Source organism: Heptranchias perlo, chromosome 4 (genome assembly GCF_035084215.1).
Source record: "Heptranchias perlo isolate sHepPer1 chromosome 4, sHepPer1.hap1, whole genome shotgun sequence".
NCBI classification, from domain to species: domain Eukaryota; kingdom Metazoa; phylum Chordata; class Chondrichthyes; order Hexanchiformes; family Hexanchidae; genus Heptranchias; species Heptranchias perlo.
In genome coordinates this window covers 111,861,958-111,883,042 of record NC_090328.1, presented here as the reverse complement: position 1 = coordinate 111,883,042, position 21,085 = coordinate 111,861,958, and the positions used below count along the sequence as shown (strand labels likewise).

The 21,085-nt window shown below is 47.3% G+C and overlaps 1 protein-coding gene across 1 annotated transcript in view; it reads left to right on the top strand.

Annotated features, from left to right (window-relative positions):
- The window catches only part of LOC137320664 (ADAMTS-like protein 1), a 613,156-nt gene that overhangs the window by 571,761 nt on the left and 20,310 nt on the right, over positions 1–21,085 (top strand). Inside the window, exons 26-27 of the mRNA XM_067982343.1 lie at positions 15,792–15,975; positions 20,315–20,522. Coding sequence (XP_067838444.1) covers positions 15,792–15,975; positions 20,315–20,522 — 392 coding nt within the window. The remainder of the gene's footprint in view (positions 1–15,791; positions 15,976–20,314; positions 20,523–21,085) is intronic.

Sequence of the window (21,085 nt, the reverse complement as noted above, 5' to 3'; positions counted from 1 at the left end):
GAAAAGAATGTAAGAATTTTTAAAAACAGGAAAGGTCCCCTTTTCCTAGATCAACCCCATCTATCCACCAGATGGGGTAAGTTACAATGGGTTCCACCTCCAGCTGGGGAAGGTGTGGGCAAAAACTGACATTGTCATTGTCAATTGAATGGCATAGGTCTATTATGACATGATCATCTCAGTCTTTGACTTACTTTTCCAGATCAAAACTGTGTGTGAAATGATCAAATAAATGTGTCAAGACTACATGAGTGATTGGTTAAAGAAGGAAAGACTTGCATACAGTACTTTTCACGACCTCAGGACATCACAAAGCGCTTTACAGCCAGTGAAATACTTGTTGAAATGTAGTCATTGTTGTAAAGTAGGAAATGCGGCAGCCAATTTGTGCACAGCAAGGTCCAACAAACAGCAACGTGATAATGACCAGATAATCTGTCTCATTGATGTTAGTTGAGGAATAAATATTGGCCAGGACACCAGGGAGAAATCCTCAGCTCTTCTTCCAATAGTGGCGTGGGATCTTTTACGGTCACCTGAGAGGGCAGACGTGGCCTCGGTTTAGAATCATAGAAATTTACGGCACAGAAAGAGGTAATTCGGCCCATCATGTCTGTGCCGGTCGTAAAAGAGCTATCCAGCCTAATCCCACTTCCCAGCAGTTGGTCCGTAGCTTTGTAGGTTACGGCACTTCAGGTGCACATCCAAGTACTTTTTAAATGCGATCAGGGTTGCTGCCTCTACTATCCTTTCAGGCAGTGAGTTCCAGACCCCCACCGCCCTCTGGGTGAAAAAATTTCTCCTCAACTCCTCTCTAATCCTTCTACCAATTACTTTAAATCTATGCCCCCTGGTTATTGACCTCTCTTCCAAGGGAAATAGGTCCTTCCTAGCCACTCTATCTAAGCCCCTCATAATTCTATATACCTCAATTAAATCTCCCCTCAGCCTCCTTTGTTCCAAAGAAAACAGCACCAGCCTATCCAATCTTTTCTCAGCTAAAATTCTCCAGTCCTGGCAACATCCTCGTAAATCTCCTCTGTACCCTCTCTAGTGCAATCACATTTTTCCCGTAATGTGGAGACCAGAACTGGACACAGTACTCTAGCTGTGGCCTAACGAGTGTTTTATACAGTTCTAGCATAACCTCCGTGCTCTTATATTCTATGCCTCGGCTAATAAAGGAAAATATCCCTTAGCAGATGAAATTCAACGCAGAAAAATGCAAAGTGATACATTTTGGTAGGAAGAACCAGGAGAGGCAATATAAACTAGAGGGCACAACTCTAAAATGGGTACAGGAACAGAGAGATCTGGCGGTATATGTGCATAAAGCGTTGAAGGTGGCAGGGCTGGTTGAGAAAGCAGTTAAAAAAGCATACTGGATCCTGGGCTTTATAAATAAAGGCATAGAGTACAAAAGTATGGAAGTCATGATGAACCTTTATAAAACACTGGTTCGGCCACAACTGGAGTATTGTGTCTAGTTCTGGGCACCGCACTTTAGGAAAGATGTGAAGGCCTTAGAGAGGGTGCAGAAGAGATTTACTGGAATGATTCCAGGGATGAGGGACTTTAGTTACATAGATAACCCTCACAACATTCAAGAAGCATTTGGATGAGCACTTGAAATGCCATAGCATACAAGGCTACGGACCAAATGCTGGAATATGGGAATAGAGTAGACAGGGCTGATGGCCGGCGCGGACACGATGGGCCGAAGGGCCTCTATCCGTGCTGTATAACTCTATGACTCTATGACTCTATATACTGGAGAAGCTGGGGTTGTTCTCCTTGGAACAGAGACAGTTACGAGGAGATTTGTTAGAGGTATTCAAAATCATGAAGGGTCTAGACAGAGTAGATAGAGAGAAGCTGTTCCTATTGGCAGGAAGGGTCAAGAATCAAAGGACATAGATTTAAGGTGATCGTCAAAACACCAAGGTGACATGAGGAGAAACCTTTTTACACAGCGAGTGGTTAGGATCTGGAATGCACTGCCCGAGGGGGTGGTGGAGCAGATTCAATCATGGCCTTCAAAAGGGAACTGGATAAGTACTTGAAAGGAAAAAATTTGCAGGGCTACAGGGATAGGGCGGGGATGTGGGACTAGCTGGATTGCTCTTGCATAGAGCGGTGCAAACTCGATGGCCGCCTTCTGTGCTGTAACCTTTCTATGATTCTATGCCTTCTTAATGACCTTATCTACCTGTCCTGCTACCTTCAGGGATCTGTGGACATGCACTCCAAGGTTCCTCTACATTTCTCATTATCCTCCCATTTATTATGTATTCCCTTACCTTGTTTGCCCTGCCCAAATGCTTAACCTCTCACTTCTCTGGATTGATTTCCATTTGCCATTTTTCTGCCCACCAGCACCTCTTCATACAGTCTACAGCTCTCTTCCTCACTACCAACCACACAGCCAAATTTTGTATCATCTGCAAACTTCTTAATCATGCCCCCTACATTTAAGTCTCAATCATTGATATATACCACAAAAAGCAAGAGACCTAGTACTGAGCCGTGCAGAACACCACTAGAAACAGCCTGCCAGTCACAAAAACACCCGTCGACCATTACCCTTTGCTTCCTTCCACTGAGCCAATTTTGGATCCAACTTGCCATTTTCCCTTGGATCCCATGGGCTTTTACTTTTTTTGACCAGTCTACTATGTGGGGCCTTGCTAGAATCCATGTAGACTACATCCATCGCACTACCCTCATCAACCCTCCTTGTTACCTGCTCAAAAAATTCAGTCAAGTTAGTCAGACACGACCTTCCCATAACAAATCCATGCTGACTGTCTTTGATTAATTCATGCCTTTCTAAATGACTATTGTTACTGTTCCTCAGAATTTTTTCCAATAATTTGCCCACCACCGAGGTTAGGCTGACTGGCCTGTAAGTACTTGATCTATCCCTTTCATCCTCTTTAAACAATGGTACAACGTTAGCAGTCCTCCAGTCCTCTGGCACCACACCTGTAGCCAGAGAGGATTGGAAAATGATGGTCAGAGCCTTTGCTATTTCCTCCCTTGCTTCTCTTAACAGCCTGGGATACATTTAATCCAGGCCTGGCGATATATCTATTTTCAAAGATGCTAAACCCCTTAATACTTCCTCGTTCACTATGTTTATCCCATCCAACATTTCACACTCCTCCTCCTTAACTACAATGTCTGCATCGTTCCCCTCTTTTGTGAATACAGAGGCAAAGTATTCATTAAGGACCATACTCACATGGACTCCAATAGGCCCTACTCTTTCCTTCGTTAGCCTCATGCTCTTTATGTATTTATAAAACATCTTTGGATTTTCCTTGATTTTACTTGCCAATATTTTATCATGCCCTCTCTTTGCTTTCCGAATTTCCTTTTTGAATTTCACCCCTGCACTTTCTATACTCCTCTAGGCTTTCTGCAGTATTGAACTCTTGGGGCTCGAATTTAGCAGGCCTGCGGGTTCCCAGCGGGTGGTCCTCCGGGAGCGTGGTCAACACGCTCGGCGAAATTAGTGGGTTGCCCGCGCGATCGTAGCAGGCAACCCACTAATAGGAATCAATTACCTGCTCCTCCGGGGTCCACGGTGCTGGCCTGCGCGTCGGTCGGGCTGCGCATGCGCAGTACGATCTGTCAGCTGGAGTCTCTCTAGTTAAAGGGGCAGTCCTCCACTGACAGATGCTGCAACCAATGGAACAAATTGCAGCATGGAGCAGCCCAGGGGGAAGGCTGCTCCCAGTTTAATGATGCCTCACCCCAGGTATCATCAGATGGGGTGAGGAGGAGGGGGAGGACACAGATCTTCCCCCCGGCGGACGGGAGGAAGCGGCCTGCCTCTGCCACCAAGAAGGCCTGGCTCGAGGTGGCAGAGGGTGTCACCTGCGCCACCAACATATGGCCCACCTGCATACAGTGCAGGAGGCACTGCAATGACCGCAGTAGGTCAGCCGCAGTGAGAACACGAAGTCTTTCCCCTACACTCCGTCTGCCACAACACTGCCCCCACCCCACATCTCCTTCGGCACCGCCAACACTACTCTGTCACATCACCCTTCATACCCACTCAAACCCCATCCTCATCTTACCTCCACCTACTCACCTCGCCAGTACTCATCCTGCCACTAACACGCAACCCAATCCTCATACAATCTCATTGCTCCATCCCATACTCACCCTCTCGTGCATCTCCCTCACGGCCAGCCTCACTCAACCTGCCACCACCTGTGCTGCAGCCATAGGGCATGCATCACATATGTGCAGTAGGCAGCGTAAGGCAAACGTGTCGTGAGCATGAAGGGGGTGCACAAGGGTGTCTGAGGGTTTGTCATGGGTGTTACCTATATTGAATTTCAGAGCAACAAACAGCACACATTATATTGACACCACCATTGCCATGTCTCCGCGAATCCTGTCCGTTGTGTCCAATAATGCCCGCTCCTGGGTATCACTATGAGGACCCACCACTGATGCCACCCATCGTGTTACTGTAGAGTAGGTGCAGGTGTATTTGCAGGGCTCGTCCGCGCAGACGACTGAGAGACATCGGCGGTGTAGCCGGCTGCACCCTGGAAGGATGCGGAGGAGAAGGTGTGGAGGGCAGTGGTGACTTTGCCAGCGACAGGTAAGCAGTTGGTGCTGGGGCCAGCCAGGAGCAGCTCGGCATGAAAGAGGCTGCAGATCTCCATGACTAGATGTCGAGCGAATCTGCGCCTCCCTGTGCACTGCTGCTCGGAGAGGTCCGGGGAGCTGCGCCTCGGTCTGTGGACCCTGTGGCGAGGCTAGTGCCCTCTGCGATGCGTCTCTCTCTGCGGTAGCCCTCCCTCCTGCTGTGCAGGTGGGCGTGCAACAACACCGTGTTGGGGGGATCCACGTCTCTGCGGCGGACGGCGTGGACTGTGAGGCTGCTGGGGCTGGTCATGCTCTTCGTCCTCCGAGGGTGTCCACACACCACCCATCTGGCAGGTGTTGGTCTGAGGGGTTGTGCAGGGTAGGTGGGTGGTTCCTCGGACTGGGGCTGCGGTTTCATGTCGGTCTGTCCTCTGGCTTGGCGGGGGGTGGTGGGGGGCAGGGGTTGCCCTATGTGACGCGGTGGCCTCCTGCGTGGGTGAGGGCTGTCCCCCGTGGAGTGCACCTTGGCACCTGCCACAGGCTGCTGGCTGCAACACGCCTGGTTGGACAGAGACTGTTTCCCCCAGTGTGTGAAGCTCACTGCCTTGAACCAAAAATCCCACACTTCCTCTTTTGACAGCTGATTCAGCTCATTAACTGACCTCAACAAGCAAGGTAAGTACTCTCAAGTGGAACCCCGCTGGCTTTAATTGCCTGCGGGATTCCCACCAGCGGGGCTTGCACGCGCAGCCCCGCACATCAGCGCGGTACCCGGAAGTGGCTGGGATTTCGTCGCGATCCGGTCACGTGACCGGATATCGGGATTTTCCGGGCCCCCCCGCTGGAAACCCGCCCAAAACCCGACGCCAAAATCGAGCCCTTGGTGTCTGACATAAGCTTCCCTTTTTTGCCTTATCTTACCCTGTATGCTCCTTGACATTCAGGGGGCTCTAGAATTGGGAGTCCCACGCTTTTTCTTTGAAGGAACATATTTGCTTTGAACTCTCACGATCTCCTCCTTGAATGCCTCCCACTGCTCTGACACTGATTTACCTTCAAGTAGCTGTTTCCAGTCCACTTTTGCTAAATTACATCTCAGCTTAGTAAAATTGGCCTTTCCCCAATTGAGAACTTTTACTCCTGTTCTATCTTTGTCCTTTTCCTAACTACACTAAATCTAACTGAATTATGATCACTACCACCAAAATGCTTTCCCACTGATACCCTTACCACCTGCCCAGCTTAATTCCCTAAAACTAAGTCCAGAATTGCCCCCTCTCTTGTTGGGCTTGCTACGTACTGGCTAAAAAAGTTATCCTGAATGCCTTTTAAGAATTATGCGGCCTCTATACCTTTTACGTAGATTCTATCCCAGTTAATATTAGGTCTCATCAGAAAAACATTTACCTGACGAAGGAGGAAGCCTCCGAAAGCTTGTGAATTTAAAATAAAATTGCTGGACTATAACTTGGTGTTGTAAAATTGTTTACAATTGTCAACCCCAGTCCATCACCGGCTTCTCCACATCAGAAAAACAGCACCTCTGATAATGCAGCACTCCCTCAGTACTACACTGGAGTATCAGTGTGGATTTTGTGCTCAAGCATCTGGAGTCGGACTTGAACCCACAACCTTCTGACTCAGATGAGGGAGTTACCAACTGAGCCACAGCTGACACCTAATTTAGGACCAATACGAGGAAGGTCTTGACACAAAGGATGATGACACTTGGAATGAACTCTGGAGAGGGCAGTGGAGGCAAATACCCTGCAATCATTTAATAGTTGGAAGTTGTGAAGTGTTGGGGGGGGGGAATCATAGAAAAAATGCCCTTTTAAGCCTAGACGTTACTGTTGGTGGTACCAGTGGAAGCGCTGAATCTGTTTGTATGACATTCCCTGCCCTGGACGTTATCTGGAGGAAATAAGCAGGATATCCTTTCCTAACTAATTCTTTCCACTGGTTCTACTAGTTTTATTCAACTTAAACAAACACTTATAAAATCGAAATATTACAGTGGTTGTTCAGACTGCAACCCCACACCCCCTCTACCCAAATGAACAGATGCCTGTCCAAGTGTCTCAGCTGTGGGGCAAAGATATTGGCTGATTTACATTAAAGCTACTTACCCTACATATTATACTCTTATCAGGAGTTCTCATCAAAATAATGCCCTCCTACAAAAGCTTTCAAACAATTCCTCATTGTTTTTGAAAAATGTTCACTTAAAATAATAAAATTTGATAATGTTTATTAGCAGCTGCTATTGATTAATGTTATTTCTGGTAATTTTATAGTTTTATTAATGACTCCTCATATACTCATAAAATTATTAGTTCATAACAGTGCTACAAATTTTGAATCTTATTTGCAATCTTTTACCGTCCCCACAATCTTTAGTTTTTAGCTGAAGAGATATTTGGATGAACAAAACCTGTACTTTTCCAGAGTGCAGTTGTGTTCTTTTTGTTTCTTCACAGTAGAAGACACAAAAAGCGTACCAGAAATAGTGGGTAACCAAGGGGCTAATGAGAATGAAGAACTTAAAGTAATTAATATCAGTAGAGAAAAAGTACTGGAGAAACTAATGGGACAAAAGCCCTGGACCTGATGGCATACATCCTAGGGTTCTAAAAGAGGTGGCTGCAGAGATAGTGGATGCATTGGTTGTGATCTTCCAAAATTCCCTAGATTCTAGAATGGTCCCAGTAGATTGGAAGATAGCAAATGTAACCCCGCTATTCAAGAAAGGAGGGGGAGAGAGAAAACAGGGAACTACAGGCCAGTTAGCCTTACATCAGTCATCGGGAAAATACTGGAATCCATTATTAAGGAAGTGGTAACAGGGCACTTAGAACATCATAATATGATTAGGCAGAGTCAACATGGTTTTATGAAAGGGAAATCGTGTTTGACAAATCTATTAGAGTTTTTTGAGGATGTAACTCGTAGGGTAGATAAAGGGGAACCAGTGGATGTAGTATATTTGGATTTTCAAAAGGCATTCGATAAGCTGCCATATTAAAGGTTGTTATGCAAGATAAGGGCTCGTGGGGTTGGGGGTAACATATTAGCATGGATAAAGGATTGGTTAACGGACAGAAAACAGATTAGGAATAAACGGGTCATTTTCAAGTTGGCAGGCTGTGACTAGTGGGGTGCTGCAAGAATCGGTATTAATGACTTAGATGAATGGACCGAGTGTAATGTATCAGAGTTTGCTGATGATACGAAGCTAGGTGGGAAAGTAAGCTGTGAGGAGGACACAAAGAGCTCGATTTTCAAAGACCGGCGGGATGGCAGCGGGTTTGGGGGGGGGGTGGTCAGTGGGCGCGCGGGTAACCCGACTAATAAAATCTTAGTTTCCCACAGGGTTGCGAGTTAATTGTTGCCCTTAATGGGTTTGCCGTCTGAAAGCTGCGCAGTGGGCAACCACGTGACAGGCTGTCATCTGGAGCGGCTCTATTTAAAGGGCCATTGCTCCAAAGGCTTTTGTTGCAGCAAACACCAAAAAGCACAATGGAGCAGCACAGGGGCAAGGCTGCTCCAAGATTTAATGATGCCTCACTGCAGCAGTTACTGGCCGGGGTGAGGAGGAGAAGGGAAGTCTTTTACCCGGTGGACAGAAGGAAGTGACCTGCTACAGCCACCAAGAAGGCAGAGGAGGTCACCAGGAGCAGCAACATCTCCCGCACCTGGGTCCAGTGCAGGAAGCACTTCAATGACCTAACTAGGTCAGCAAAAGTAAGTACACTTATTGATTCTCCTGCATTCTGTGTACCACATCACCACCCTGTTCCCCCAACTCATTCTACACTGCCAAGAGTACCCCATCACATCACTCCTCACACCCACTTATGGCTCATCCTCAACTGCATTTGCTGAGCACTTCCTCACCTCCCTATTAGTCACCCCACCACTACCACTTACCCGAATCCTCATCCATTGTGATGCCTCTGCCTCATACTCACCCTCTGATGCACCTCTTTCACGGTCAGCCTCACCCAAACCAATGCATTCATCGGCTGCCACTTCACTAGCACTCACTCACACGTCTGTACTTTCTCCCCTTCTAGGAGAAGAGAGCGCAAAATGCACGCGAGAGGGTGAGGACTGGAGGGGGGCCACAACAAATAGTGGTCCTCACAGACGCTGAGCAGGAGGCACTGAAGCTCAGCTGCACCCTCGAGTGCCTGTCCGTCGGGGACGCCGAGACTGGCACACCACAAGCGTCTGGTGACACAACTTTAACATTCAGTACACACGATACGAATTGATGTTAACAATGCTTGCCATGTTGAACACCTCAGTATGAACATCGCAACATGACACATCTGTGATGATGCTTAATGTTGCCTTCTGTTCTCTTACAAGCCCTTCAACGACCGCAGTGACGGGAGAGGGCGATTCCTCAGAGGACCTGCCGGCAACTGAGGGTGCACCATCACATCATAGCGAGACATCCACCAGTGCAGATACTCACACCTCGGTGGGTCCTACTAGTCATTTAGTTGGGTTGGCACCTGATGAGTGAGCTTGAACAGACACTGGTAGCAGGGGCAGCTGTGGAGAGTTTCCATCGGTGGGTGCAGTCCTCTCCAGGCTCTTTAAAAGAAGAATGATCGAGGGACAGCAGCACATTTGCAAGGTGCTGGAACAGGTGCCACGCATGCTCTCCACAATAGCGCAGAGGATGGAAGAGTACAACTCCTGCATGAGTGGAATGTTGGCACAGGTATGGGAGGAAATCTCTGAGATGGTGTCACATGTAACTGCTGAAATGCCTGAGATAGTGTCACAAGTAAATGCGGGAATGTCTGTGATGGAGAGAAGGCTGGCCGTCGTTGAGCTTCCAGCACGGCTCACAAATGTGTCAATTCAGGCCCTATCAACGGTCGCTTGGGGTGAACAACATTCTGCCGCCTAAAACAGGCCGACAGATACTTTAGGACTTCCAGGGCATCACACGTCCTCCAGACTGTTGTCCAGCAGTGGTAGGAGTGATGTGGGCCTAGCCCAGGGGAGGGCTGATGGCGAAAGGGGATATGGAAGTGGTGATGTCACTCAAAGCACTCCCACATCTCACCCGTTGCCCCCCTGTCAACCAGTAACCGCAATGCTGCATCCTCGTTAGGTGGCCAAGTCAACCCCTGCACAGGTGCAGGTGGAGAAGTCTTTGGAGGGGCCCTCATGAGCTCCAAAACCCAGAGGGCGTAGCCCCAAAGCATCTAAGCAGTCAGGGCATGAACATGAGCAACGTGCCACTACCTCTGCTGCAGCCACAGGGGATGCACCACGTAGAAGTGGTAGGAAGAGGAAAGCTATGGATTTGTGATCACGAAGGGTATGCACAAGGGTGTCTGACAGACTGTCGTGTTTTGATTTATATTTGGTTTTTGTTATATCCACATTAAATGTAATCATTCTCACCACTACTGCTGTGTCTTGCCCATTCTTGACTGGCTTTTGTGATAGGGCCCTTTCATGAGTTTCACCATGAACGGCGACACTTGATGCCACCCATTGGGCCACTTTACAATGGGTGTATGTGTAGTTACAGGACTGTTATGTGCAGGGAGGGGTGGGGGGGGGGGTTAGTGTTGGCACTGCTCTTTCCAGGTGATGTGAGGACTGGACTCTTCACACTTTCTTATATTAGGAGAACCATTCACATATCAGTGACTCCCTGGCCTCACGAGCAGCCAGGTGAGCCGTTGCTCTGCCCATGGTTCATCGTCCTCCTCCTCCTCCTCCTCCTCCTCCTCCACCTCCTCAATTTGGATGGCAGATGTGGATGGGGCCTCCTCAAGCGGCACCCCTCTCTGTTGTGCCATGTTGTGCAGGACATAACACATTACTATAATGCGTCCCACTTTGTCTGGTGCGTATTGAAGGCGCTCCCCCAGAACGATCAAGGCACCTAAATCGCATCTTGAGCAGTTCACTCAATTGTATGCTCAATTGTAGACCTGGTGGCAATTGTGGCTATTGTTGTATCGACGCTTTTGCTCGGTGATGGGGTTCCTCAGAGGTGTCATAAGCCATGCGTGCAGGGGGTATCCCTTGTCCACGAGGAGTCACCCCTTAAGGGTGTTCGGTGCGTGGAAGGGAGTGGATGTTGGATTCCCTCAGAATGAAGGAATCGTGGCATCTGCCAGGGTATCTGGTGCACACATGAAGAAATCTTTTGCGGTGGTCACAAACATGCTGAGTGTTGATGGAATGATACCCCTTTCTGTTGATGAGCAGTCCTGGCTCGTGTGGAGGTGCTCATTGCTATATGGGTACAATCAATTGCACCCTGTACCCGTTGGAAGCCAACCACGGAGTGGAATCCCACTGCCCTCTCCGTCTGGCTGAGGTCGTCCATGAGGATGTAGACATATTGCGAGGCACTGCGAAACCTGCCAGTCACTCTGTGGCTGGCTTCCCACGAGTACAGGGTGCAATCGATTGCACCCATATAGCAATATGAGCACCTCCACACGAGCCAGGACTGTTCATCAACACTCAGCTCATCTGTGACCACAGCAAGAGATTTCTTCATGTGTGCACTAGATTCCCTGGCAGCTGCTACAATTCCTTCATTCTGAAGGAATCCAACATCCCGCCCATCTTCCACGCACTGAACGCCCTTAAGGGCCGGCTCCTCGGGGACAAGGTATACCCCCTGCACACATGGCTGAGGACACCTCTGAGGAACCCCATCACCGGGCAACAGCATCGATATAACAACAGCCACATCGCCACCAGGTCTACAATTGAGCTGCTTGAGATGCGATTTAGGTGCCTTGATCATTCTGGGGGAACGCTTCAATACACACCAGACAGTGTGGGATGCATTATAGTAGTGTGTTGTGTCCTGCACAACATGGCACAACAGAGAGGGGTGCTGCTTGAGGAGGCCCCATCCACATCTGCCATCCACATTGAGGAGGAGGAGGAGGAACCCATGGGCAAAGCAGCGGCTCACCTGGCTGCTCGTGAGGCCAGGGAGTCACTGATGTATGAACGGTTCTCCAAACATCTGAAAGTGTGAAGGGTTCAGTCCTCGCACCACCTGGAAAGATCAACGCCAACACTAACCCCCCCCACCCCTGCATAAAACAGTCCTGCAACTATACATACACCCACTGTAAAGTGACCCAAAGGGTGGCATTAAGTGTCACTGTTCATGGTGAAGCTCCTGAAAGGGTGCTATCACAAAAGCCAGTCAAGAATGGGCAAGACCTGGCAGTAGAGGCGAAAGTGATAACATTTAATGTGAATATTACAAAAACCAAATATAAATGAAAAGCATGAGAGTCTGTCAGACAGCCTTGTGCATACCCTTCGTGATCACAAAACCTTAGCCTTCCTCTTCCTAGCGCTTCTACGTGGTGCATCCCCTGTGGTTGCAGCAGAGGTAGTGGCAGGTTGCTCATGTTCATGCCCTGACTGCTTAGATGCTTTGGGTCTATGCCCTCTGGCTGTGAGGACCCCTCCAAAGACCGCTCCTCCTGCACCTGTGCAGGGGCAGATTCGGCCACCTGGAGAGGTGGCGGCATTGCAGGTACTGGTTGGGGGGTGGGGGGGGAGGGAAACGGGTGAGACGTGGGAGCGCTTTGAGTGGCGTCCCCACTTCCATGTTCCCTTTCGCCATCATCCCTCCCCTGGACCAGGGCCACATCACTCCTACCACTCTGTTGGACAACAGTTTGGAGGATATGTGTGATTCCTCAGAGGACCTGCTGGCATCTGAGGGTGCACCGTCACATCATAGCGAGCTATCCACCAGTGCAGATATGCACACCTCGGTGGGTCCTAGTAGTCAGTTAGTTGGGCCAGTGCTAGTGTATTTATCTGCCTGTTTAAGGTGGCAGAATGTTGTTCACCCTGACGACCATTGTTAGGGCCTGATTGGACTAATTTGTGAGCCGTGCTTGAAGCTCAACGGAGGCTTGCCTTCTCTCCATCACTGACATTCCCGCACTTGCGACACTATCTCAGACATTTCGGCAGTTACCTGCAACACTATCTCAGTTGCTCAGGTCCCTGAGACACTATCTCAGGTTCCCTCCCGTAACTGTGCCACCATTCCACTCATGCAGGAGTTGGACTCCTCCATCCTCTGCGCTATTGTGGAGAGTGTGGTGACTCACCAGGTGCCAACCCAACTAATTGACTACTAGGACCCACCGAGGTGTGAGTATCTGCACTGGTGGATGGCTCTCTATGATGTGACATGCACCCTCAAATGCCGGCAGGTCCTCTGAGAAATCACCTTCTGCCGTCACTGCGGTCATTGAAGGGCCTGTAAGAGAACAGAAGGCAATATCAAGCATCATCACAGATGTGTCATGTTGCGATGAGCATACTGAGGTGTTCAACATAGCAAACATTGTTAACATCAATTCATATTGTGTGTGATGAATGTTAAAGTGATGTCACCAGACGTTTGTGGGGTGCAAGTCTTGCACCCCACGGACAGGCACTCGAGGGTGCAGCTGAGCTCCAGCGCCTCCTGCTCCGCGTCTGTGAGGACCCCTCCAGTCCTCGCCCTCTCCCGTATATTTTCTGTCTTTTCTAGAAGGGGAGAAAGTACAGACGTGTGAGTGAGTGATGAAGTGGCAGCTGATGAATGCATTGGTTTGGGTGAGGATGACCATGAAAGAGGTGCATCAGAGGGTGAGTATGAGGCAGAGGCATCACATTGGATGAGGATTGGGGTGAGTGGTAGTGGTGGGGTGACTAATGGGGAGGTGAGGAAGTGCTCAGGAAGTGGAGGTAAGTTGAGAATGAGCCTTAAGTGGGTGTGAGGAGTGATGTGATGGAGTAGTGTTGGCAGTGCAGAATGAGTTGGGGGGGTGGGTTGGTGATGTGGAACACAAAATGTAGGAGAATCAGTAAGTGTACTCACTTTTGCTGACCTAGTTAGGTCATTAAAGCGCTTCCTGCATTGGACCCAGGTGCGGGAGATATTGCTGCTGCTGGTGACCTCCTCTGCCAGGCCTTCTTGGTGGCTGTAGCAGGTCACGTCCTTCTGTCCACGGGGTAAAAGACTTCCCTTCTCCTCCTCACCCCGGCCAGTAACTGCTGCAGTGAGGCATCATTAAATCTTGGAGCAACCTTGCCCCTGTGCTGCTCCATTGTGTTTTTGGTGTTTGCTGCAGCAAAAGCCTTTGGAGCAATGACCCTTTAAATAGAGCCACTCCAGCTGACAGCCTGTCATGTGGGTGCACAGTCCGCCCACTGTGCAGCTTTCGGACGGCAAACCCGGAAGCTGCGTTAAGGTCCACCGATTAACTTGCGATCGCATGGGAAACGGTAAGATTTTATTAGTCGGGTTACCTGCCCGCCCATTAACCCACTGCTGCCATCCTGCCAACATTTGAAAATCAAACCCATGGTCTTAAAATAAGGGGTCAGCCATTTAATACTGAGATAAGGACGAATTTCTTCATTCTGTGGATTGTGAATCTTTGGAATTCTCTACGCCAGAGGGCTGTGAATGCTCAGTTGTTGATTATATTCAAGGCTGAGCTAGATATTTTTTTGGATTCTAGGGGAATCAAGGGATATGGGGATCGGGCAGGAAACTGGAGTTGAGGTTGAAGATCAGCCATGATCTTATTGAATGACGGAGCAGGCTTGAGGGGTCGTATGGCCTACACCTGCTCCTATTTCTTATGTTCTTATGTTTGGTCTGAGTGCTGTCAGTTTTTTTATTATTCACTTCTGGGAGGTGCTGTCGAAGAAGCCTTGGCGAGTTACTGCAGTGCATCCTGTGTGTCGTACACGGTGAGCCGCTGGTGGATGGAGTGGGTGTTTAAGGTGGTGGATGGGCTGCCGATCAAGCGGACTGCTTTGTCCTGGATAGTGTTCAGCTTCGCAAGTGTTGTTGGAGCTACACTTATCCAGGCAAGTGGAGAGTATTTGAAATATAGAAACGTAGAAAAATTTATGGCACAGAAGGAGGCCATTTGGCCCATCGTGTCTGTGCTGGTCGAAAAAGAGCTACCCAGCCTAATCCCACTTTCCAGCTCTTGGTCCGTAGCCTTGTAGGTTACGCCACTTCAAGTGTATATTCAAGTACTTTTAAATGAGTTGATGGTTTCTGCCTCCACCACCCCTTCAGGCAGTGAGTTCCAGACCCCCACCACCCTTTGGGTGAAAATTTTTTTCTTCTGCTCCCCTCTAATCCTTCTACCAATCACTTTAAATCTATGCCCCCTACTTATTGACCTCTTTGCTAAGGGAAATAGGTCCTTCCTATCCACTCTATCTAGGTCCCTCATAATTTTATATACCTCAATTAAATCACCCCTCAGCCTCCTCTGTTCTAATTCTATCACACACGTGACTTGTGCCTTGTAGGTGGAGGAGAGGCTTTGGGGAGTCAGGAGGTGAGTCACTCACTACAGAATACCCAGCCTCTGACCTGCTATAGCAGCCACAGCATTTCTGTGGCTGGTCCAGTTGAGTTTCTGGTTAATGGTGACCCCTAGGATGTTGTTGGTGGGGGATTTGGCGATGGTAATGCCATTGAATGTCATGGGGAGATGGTTAGACTCTCTCTCCTGTTGGAGATGGTCATTGCCTGGCCTGGCACTTAAATAGCTACTGAACAGGTGACTCATTTTTGAGGAGCCCACTGCACTGGCAACAGAACCCTTCAAGGAATGGGAGTGCGCAAATCCAAATAGCTGAGGTGGTTGCTTTAATAATGATGAATTAACAAAATCCTTACTCTTATTTGGTTGAAAGTGCAGCATTTGGATCTTGATTTCAGGCGATCAGAGATCAATATTGGAAGATGTGGATCTGAGCTCCACAATGGAGATACAGAAAAATGGAAGTGTAGTAATTAAACAAATAAAATATAAGAGTATAACAGACAAGTTAAAGTACAAAATATCACAATGTGAAATTAATATTGCAATTATAAAAATAGAAGAAAGAATGGAGTCAAGGAATATAGAAGCACATTTTTTAAAACAATTTCAGTATTTACTATATTAATGTCTCCATAATAAAATGATCCCTTATATTTGAGTAAGATTAGAAACTTCCCCAAGAACACTTGGTTCCAGAGGAAGTACTGAGAATATTGATTTGTACTGGAAATGTTAATGTTGAGATGGGTTCCATTAATAATGCTTTATCGAGACAATTTCAGTTTCTGTGTCTTTATGTGTTAGACTACAAGTGGCTGATCAGTGAACCAATATCATGCTCAGCGCCATGTGGGGACAAAGGCCTACAGACTCCAAAGCTAAAGTGTCTACAGGACAACAGAATTGAGGTTGATAAGTCTCACTGCCAGGGCAAGCCTCAACCAGACATCCGCTCCATTACATGCAATGTAAGGGACTGTTCTCCGAGGTGAGTAAAAAGTCTGAATATCTGAGCTTCATGAAATATCTTATCACTTACTTTTCCTGATAGCACCTAACTTAGTTTTCTGTATAACTTTGAAAAATAATCAGTGTACCATATTTTAATATTGCAAACATTGTAATTGGAATATACTGTGGAAAATTAGTGATTCATCTACCTTGGCACTGATCGTATGTTACTAACTTTGAAATGGTCATAACTTTGCAAATTCACCTACTGAGAATGGGTTGACTCACACACGCATGACTTTGAGTGCAATGGTTCACGCATATACATTTTAGATTGGTCAGTTATTTTCGTGCTTTGTTTTATTATATATCTATTTTATTGGATGCTCCCAGTGCTCATTTCACCCTCAGTGCTTCCAGAACACATTTCACCATCAGTGCTCTCAGATCTGATTCATTTCTTGGTGCTTGAACAATCCAGTCCTTCCTCTGGACCTACGTTTATTCCCACCTCAGCCTAACCCCCAGCACTCACAATGCTCTGAAACAATTTCCTGACTGCCCACAACCACATAAACAATGGAATAGCAGGAAACTTTATAAATATATTGCTTACAGTATGTATAATATAGTACATTTTGTCCATGAGCAATACCACAAGTCAATGAGTAGAGTATAATACAGTTTTATTTATTTTCTTCTGCATTTGCTGTCAGGTTCTTTCTCTCATTTGTGTTCCCATTGGGCCATCATTATTGTCATGAATCATATAGAGAAAAATGAAAGTACTTAGTACCAATAATGTAACACACAAACATCTGTACCTACTCTAAAACACTGAGTTAAATTTTTATCTACAACATTCCCAATGTAGAGCTTCACATGCTGGGAGTTCTTGCCCTCCATAATTCTCCACAGGTACTGGGGACAGTTAAAATGGAGCGGGGGGACTTACCTACTGGATTCTCGCCCCGGTCGGTCCAGCTGGAATTTTAAATTGCTGGCAACAAGAACACTCTTCCTTTAAATATGCAGATCAGGGTCCGATGATGTGCAATATTAACCTGAGCCCTGAGCAGGAAGCAGTGATGGTTTTCCCACCAAGAAGTGGATCTGGGTACATTTTGTAACATCTTTATTTCAGTTTCCTTGTGGGCCATCAGGAGCAGGAGCGCTTCTCTGGGCCCCACAGGGAACATTGGGGCTCCCCTGCCCTGGACTTCCCTCCCCGTCCACTAACTGTGATCCCTATCAGACCCCCTTCTGATCACTTACCTTTGTGCCGGAGAGTGTTCCCTCTGATCCCCGCAGTGGCCACCCGCTGCCCGATTGTAACAGGTGGGCAGCCGCTGACCACCGACACCCAGGCCATCTTGGTCAGGAAATCAGCCCGCAACATGCTAATGAGGCTAGGCCATTAAAATCGGCCTCTCCCCTCCCCCCACTCCCGGCCTCTCCTCTCCCCTCCCCACGTGCCCCCGCCCCCACTCCCGGCCTCTCTCTTCCCCCTCCCCCACTCCCGGCCTCTCTCTTTCCCCCTCCCCTACACCCGGCCTCTCTCTTCCCCCTCCCCCACTCCCGGCCTCTCTCTTTCCCCCTCCCCCACTCTCGGCCTCTCTCTTTCCCCCTCCCCCACTCTTGGCCTCTCTCTTTCCCCCTCCCCCACTCTCGGCCTCTCTCTTTCCCCCTCCCCCACTCCAGACTCCCAGCCTCTCTCCCCCGCCCCCACTCCAGGCTCCCGGCCTCTCTCCCCCGCCCCCACTCCTGGCTCCCGGCCTCTCCCCTCCCCACCCCACTCCCGGCCTCTCTCTCTTTTCTCCCCCCCCCCCACACGACTCCCGGTCTCTCCCCTCTTCTTGGCTCACGGCCTCTTGTCTCTTCTCCCCCGCTCCCGGCCGGGTCGGCCATTCAATGGGGCTTGTTCCCGCTTGGGACTTAATATCTATCCGATATTGTTGAATGTTCTTTCTGGGAACTGCTAAGATTTTTACAGATTAATAGGAGAAACTAAGAGTGAAGATTAATCTAAAGGGGTCACAGACTGAGTGTTGTGGAATTGATTCTTGTTGCTGGTTTTTGGGGAAGATTTCTTCTGTTGGCAATTTGTAGTAAAGTCATAAACATCTTCTTTCTACTTTATAGTTACAATTTAATTACAATTAGTAAACAGAGGAAATCTTCCTCCAACATTAGGCTGTTTTCATCGCCAGCTTAGCACAGAGGCAAAGAGAGGGGTCCTGGGTCTGCGGTCCAGGGGCCTGGAGGTTTTTAGTCTTTAAAACAATAGGTGGAACCAAATCCTTCTGGAAAATTATAGGAATGTTTGTTTTAAACAACAATTAGGTAAGATAGTCTTTCATTGTTATACGTAACATGATACATTCTGATGTAATGTAGTTCTAACTAATATAACGTTCATTAATTGAAGATATAGAATTGTTTAGGAATAAAGTTAGTTTATTAGTTAGGTTAATGCTTAGCACACTACAGGTGGGTTTACCTGTCCAAGCACATGTTTCCTCTGTGGCTGTTGACAATACTCAGCGATAAAGGCCCGCTTCTTGTTTCGATGGGTAACGATGAAGCATAGATTCATACCACAGGTCAGTCGTCACTCTTTAATCTTACAATTGGCTGCAAAATAAACACCCTTTGAGCCAATCCAAACTCAGCTTTTTTTAAAAAATGCTTGTGCCTCCAAATTGAATTGTGTGGGGCAGCAGGAGGAGAGTAAAGGTGAGTTGTGTGGGGCAGGAGGAGGAGAGTAAAGGTGAGTTGGAAGTTAAGAGGCTGGAATTTTTTAATTATGCAATTTTCCTGCCCAATAAATAAGAGGAAAACCGTGGTCTGAAAATCACAAGCAGAAAACCATGGCCATTCAGTATAGAAAATTACGTTAGATTGCATAGAATCAAGTAAGTACAAAGAACAAGGATTTGGAGAGAATAGGGGAAGAGACCAAAGAACAAGTTGAATTAAAGTGTTGAATTTTATTTATCCCAAGCTGCCGGCGCGGACTCGATGGGCCGAATGACCTCCTTCCGTGCTGTAACCTTTCTATGATTCTAAGTATTTATTTCACTAGTTTAGGGTTAATGTTACCAATACAACTGCTCCTAACATTTGACTGTCTTTATTACTCTAATATCAGTTTCAGGCCAGTCCAAAAGGTTATCATTTCCCCGGACTTGCTGGTAGTTCAAGGGTTGGGTCAGGCGAATATTCACTGTAACGTTTTGTTAAATGTATTTGTGTGAATTTTCCTGTTATTTGCTGTTAAATCTGCACACCCCTACATCACAAATTCAACATAAATTCAGGGCTCAGACATAAAAATTTATATTTCACGTCCTACATCAAAAATAATCAAATACATCACGAATAATAAACAGGTCAGTGTGATGGCAAGAAAAATAACCTCAAAGAAAGTTCACTGCCTTGTATTTTTTTCTAAACAATAACACATACTTCCCTACGAATTTAAACCAGCAATCCTGGGTTTATATGACAAACATAAATTACTCAAACTTTGCTTCACAATTTGTCACAGCAGCTGAACTCCTTCATTGGATTCCAGCTTTTCAACCATACCCATTACCCACTAGAGAATAAACTAAGAAGTTTAATTTGAGAAGTATTACCCAACGGGCTTCAAGGAATGTTTGTAGTTAGAGGATTGAAGGCCCCAGGACCAATCGCTGGTCTGTGCTGAGCTGGAACAGTGATGGGCACATCCATTGGCCACAGTGTTCTCAGGTTAAATAATCAGCTTTTCTTCCCTAAGCTCAATCTACCCATCATCCCTATTGAAGCATGTGTGTGTGATATGTCAAGACTCATTATTTAGGCTGAAATGAAGAATGGATACTTGAAGGTGCTGCAGGTGTCTGAGAATTGACCCCAGCAGGGATCAGCACCTTTAAGAGAAGAGGGGAGGAAATTTGAGGCAAAGAGCAGTGAACTGAATGTGAACTCAGTAGCTGCGAGGCGGTAAGTTCAAGTTCAAGTGCAAGTGTGACCTCACACTCCAATGTGTTTGCCTGTTAGGTGAATATCTAAGTTTTTAATTGGGCTGCTTGATAGATTGTCACAATGGGGGCAAGTCAATCGAACTCGGAGGAGATGAAAATCTATCCTTAAATAGTTTGCTGTGCTTGAATTGTGATTTGTGCAGACCAAATATGGGAGCAATGCATAGGGATTTGGGGTGGATGCTTTGTTCTCCTGAGTAATGGAAAATGCAATCGGAGAGCGAAATATACAAGGAGAAATTGGGAAGGGAAGGGGCGGAGGCAGAGATTTAAATAGGGATTGTGTATTATGCCATAACTGAGTTCTGATGAAAGAAACTTCTTTTTTGTAATGACCTTTTCTAGATGGATTGTGACAAGCTGGTCCCGTTGTACCCAGCACTGTGGTGGGGGGACTCAGAGTCGTGTAGTCTCTTGTCAGAAGGTAACGGCAGCCGGGATACTTGTCGATCTCTCAAATGACTTCTGTGCTCAGTCAGGAAAGAAACCAGTCGATTCCCAGACCTGCAACAGGCAACCGTGCTTAGAATGGTTCATGTCAAGCTGGGGCCAGGTTTGTACCAACTGTGAAAAGTAATGTTAAAGGTGATGTCTGCAATGCAACGGAAATAGCACAATTAAGTTCATTCATTTTAGATCAAGCTTGTTCCCAAATAGTATTCTGGCAAATTGAAATGTGTATCAGTAATGCTGAGGTAAACACAGAAAATGCTGGAAATACTCAGCATCTGCTTCAGTTGATGACCTTTCATCATCAGAACTGGAAGAAGTTTGAGATTTAACAGTTTTTAAGCAAGTGCCAGGGAAAGTGGGTTGGGGTGGGGGTGGGGGTGGAGGAAAGAATAAAAGGGAATGTCTGTGATAGGAGTGTTGAGTCTGGAAGGTTGTAAAGTGCCTAATCGAAAGATGAGATGCTGTTCCTCGAGCTTATGTTGTGCTTCATTGGAACAGTGTAAGAGGCCGAGGTCAGAGTGGGGTGGGACAGGGAATTAAAATGGCAAGCGATCGCAAGTTCAGGGTCACGCTTCTGGACTGAACATAGGTGTTCAGCAAAGCGATCACCCAATCTGCATTTGGTCTCCCCAATATCGAGGAGACTGCATCGTGAGTAGCAAG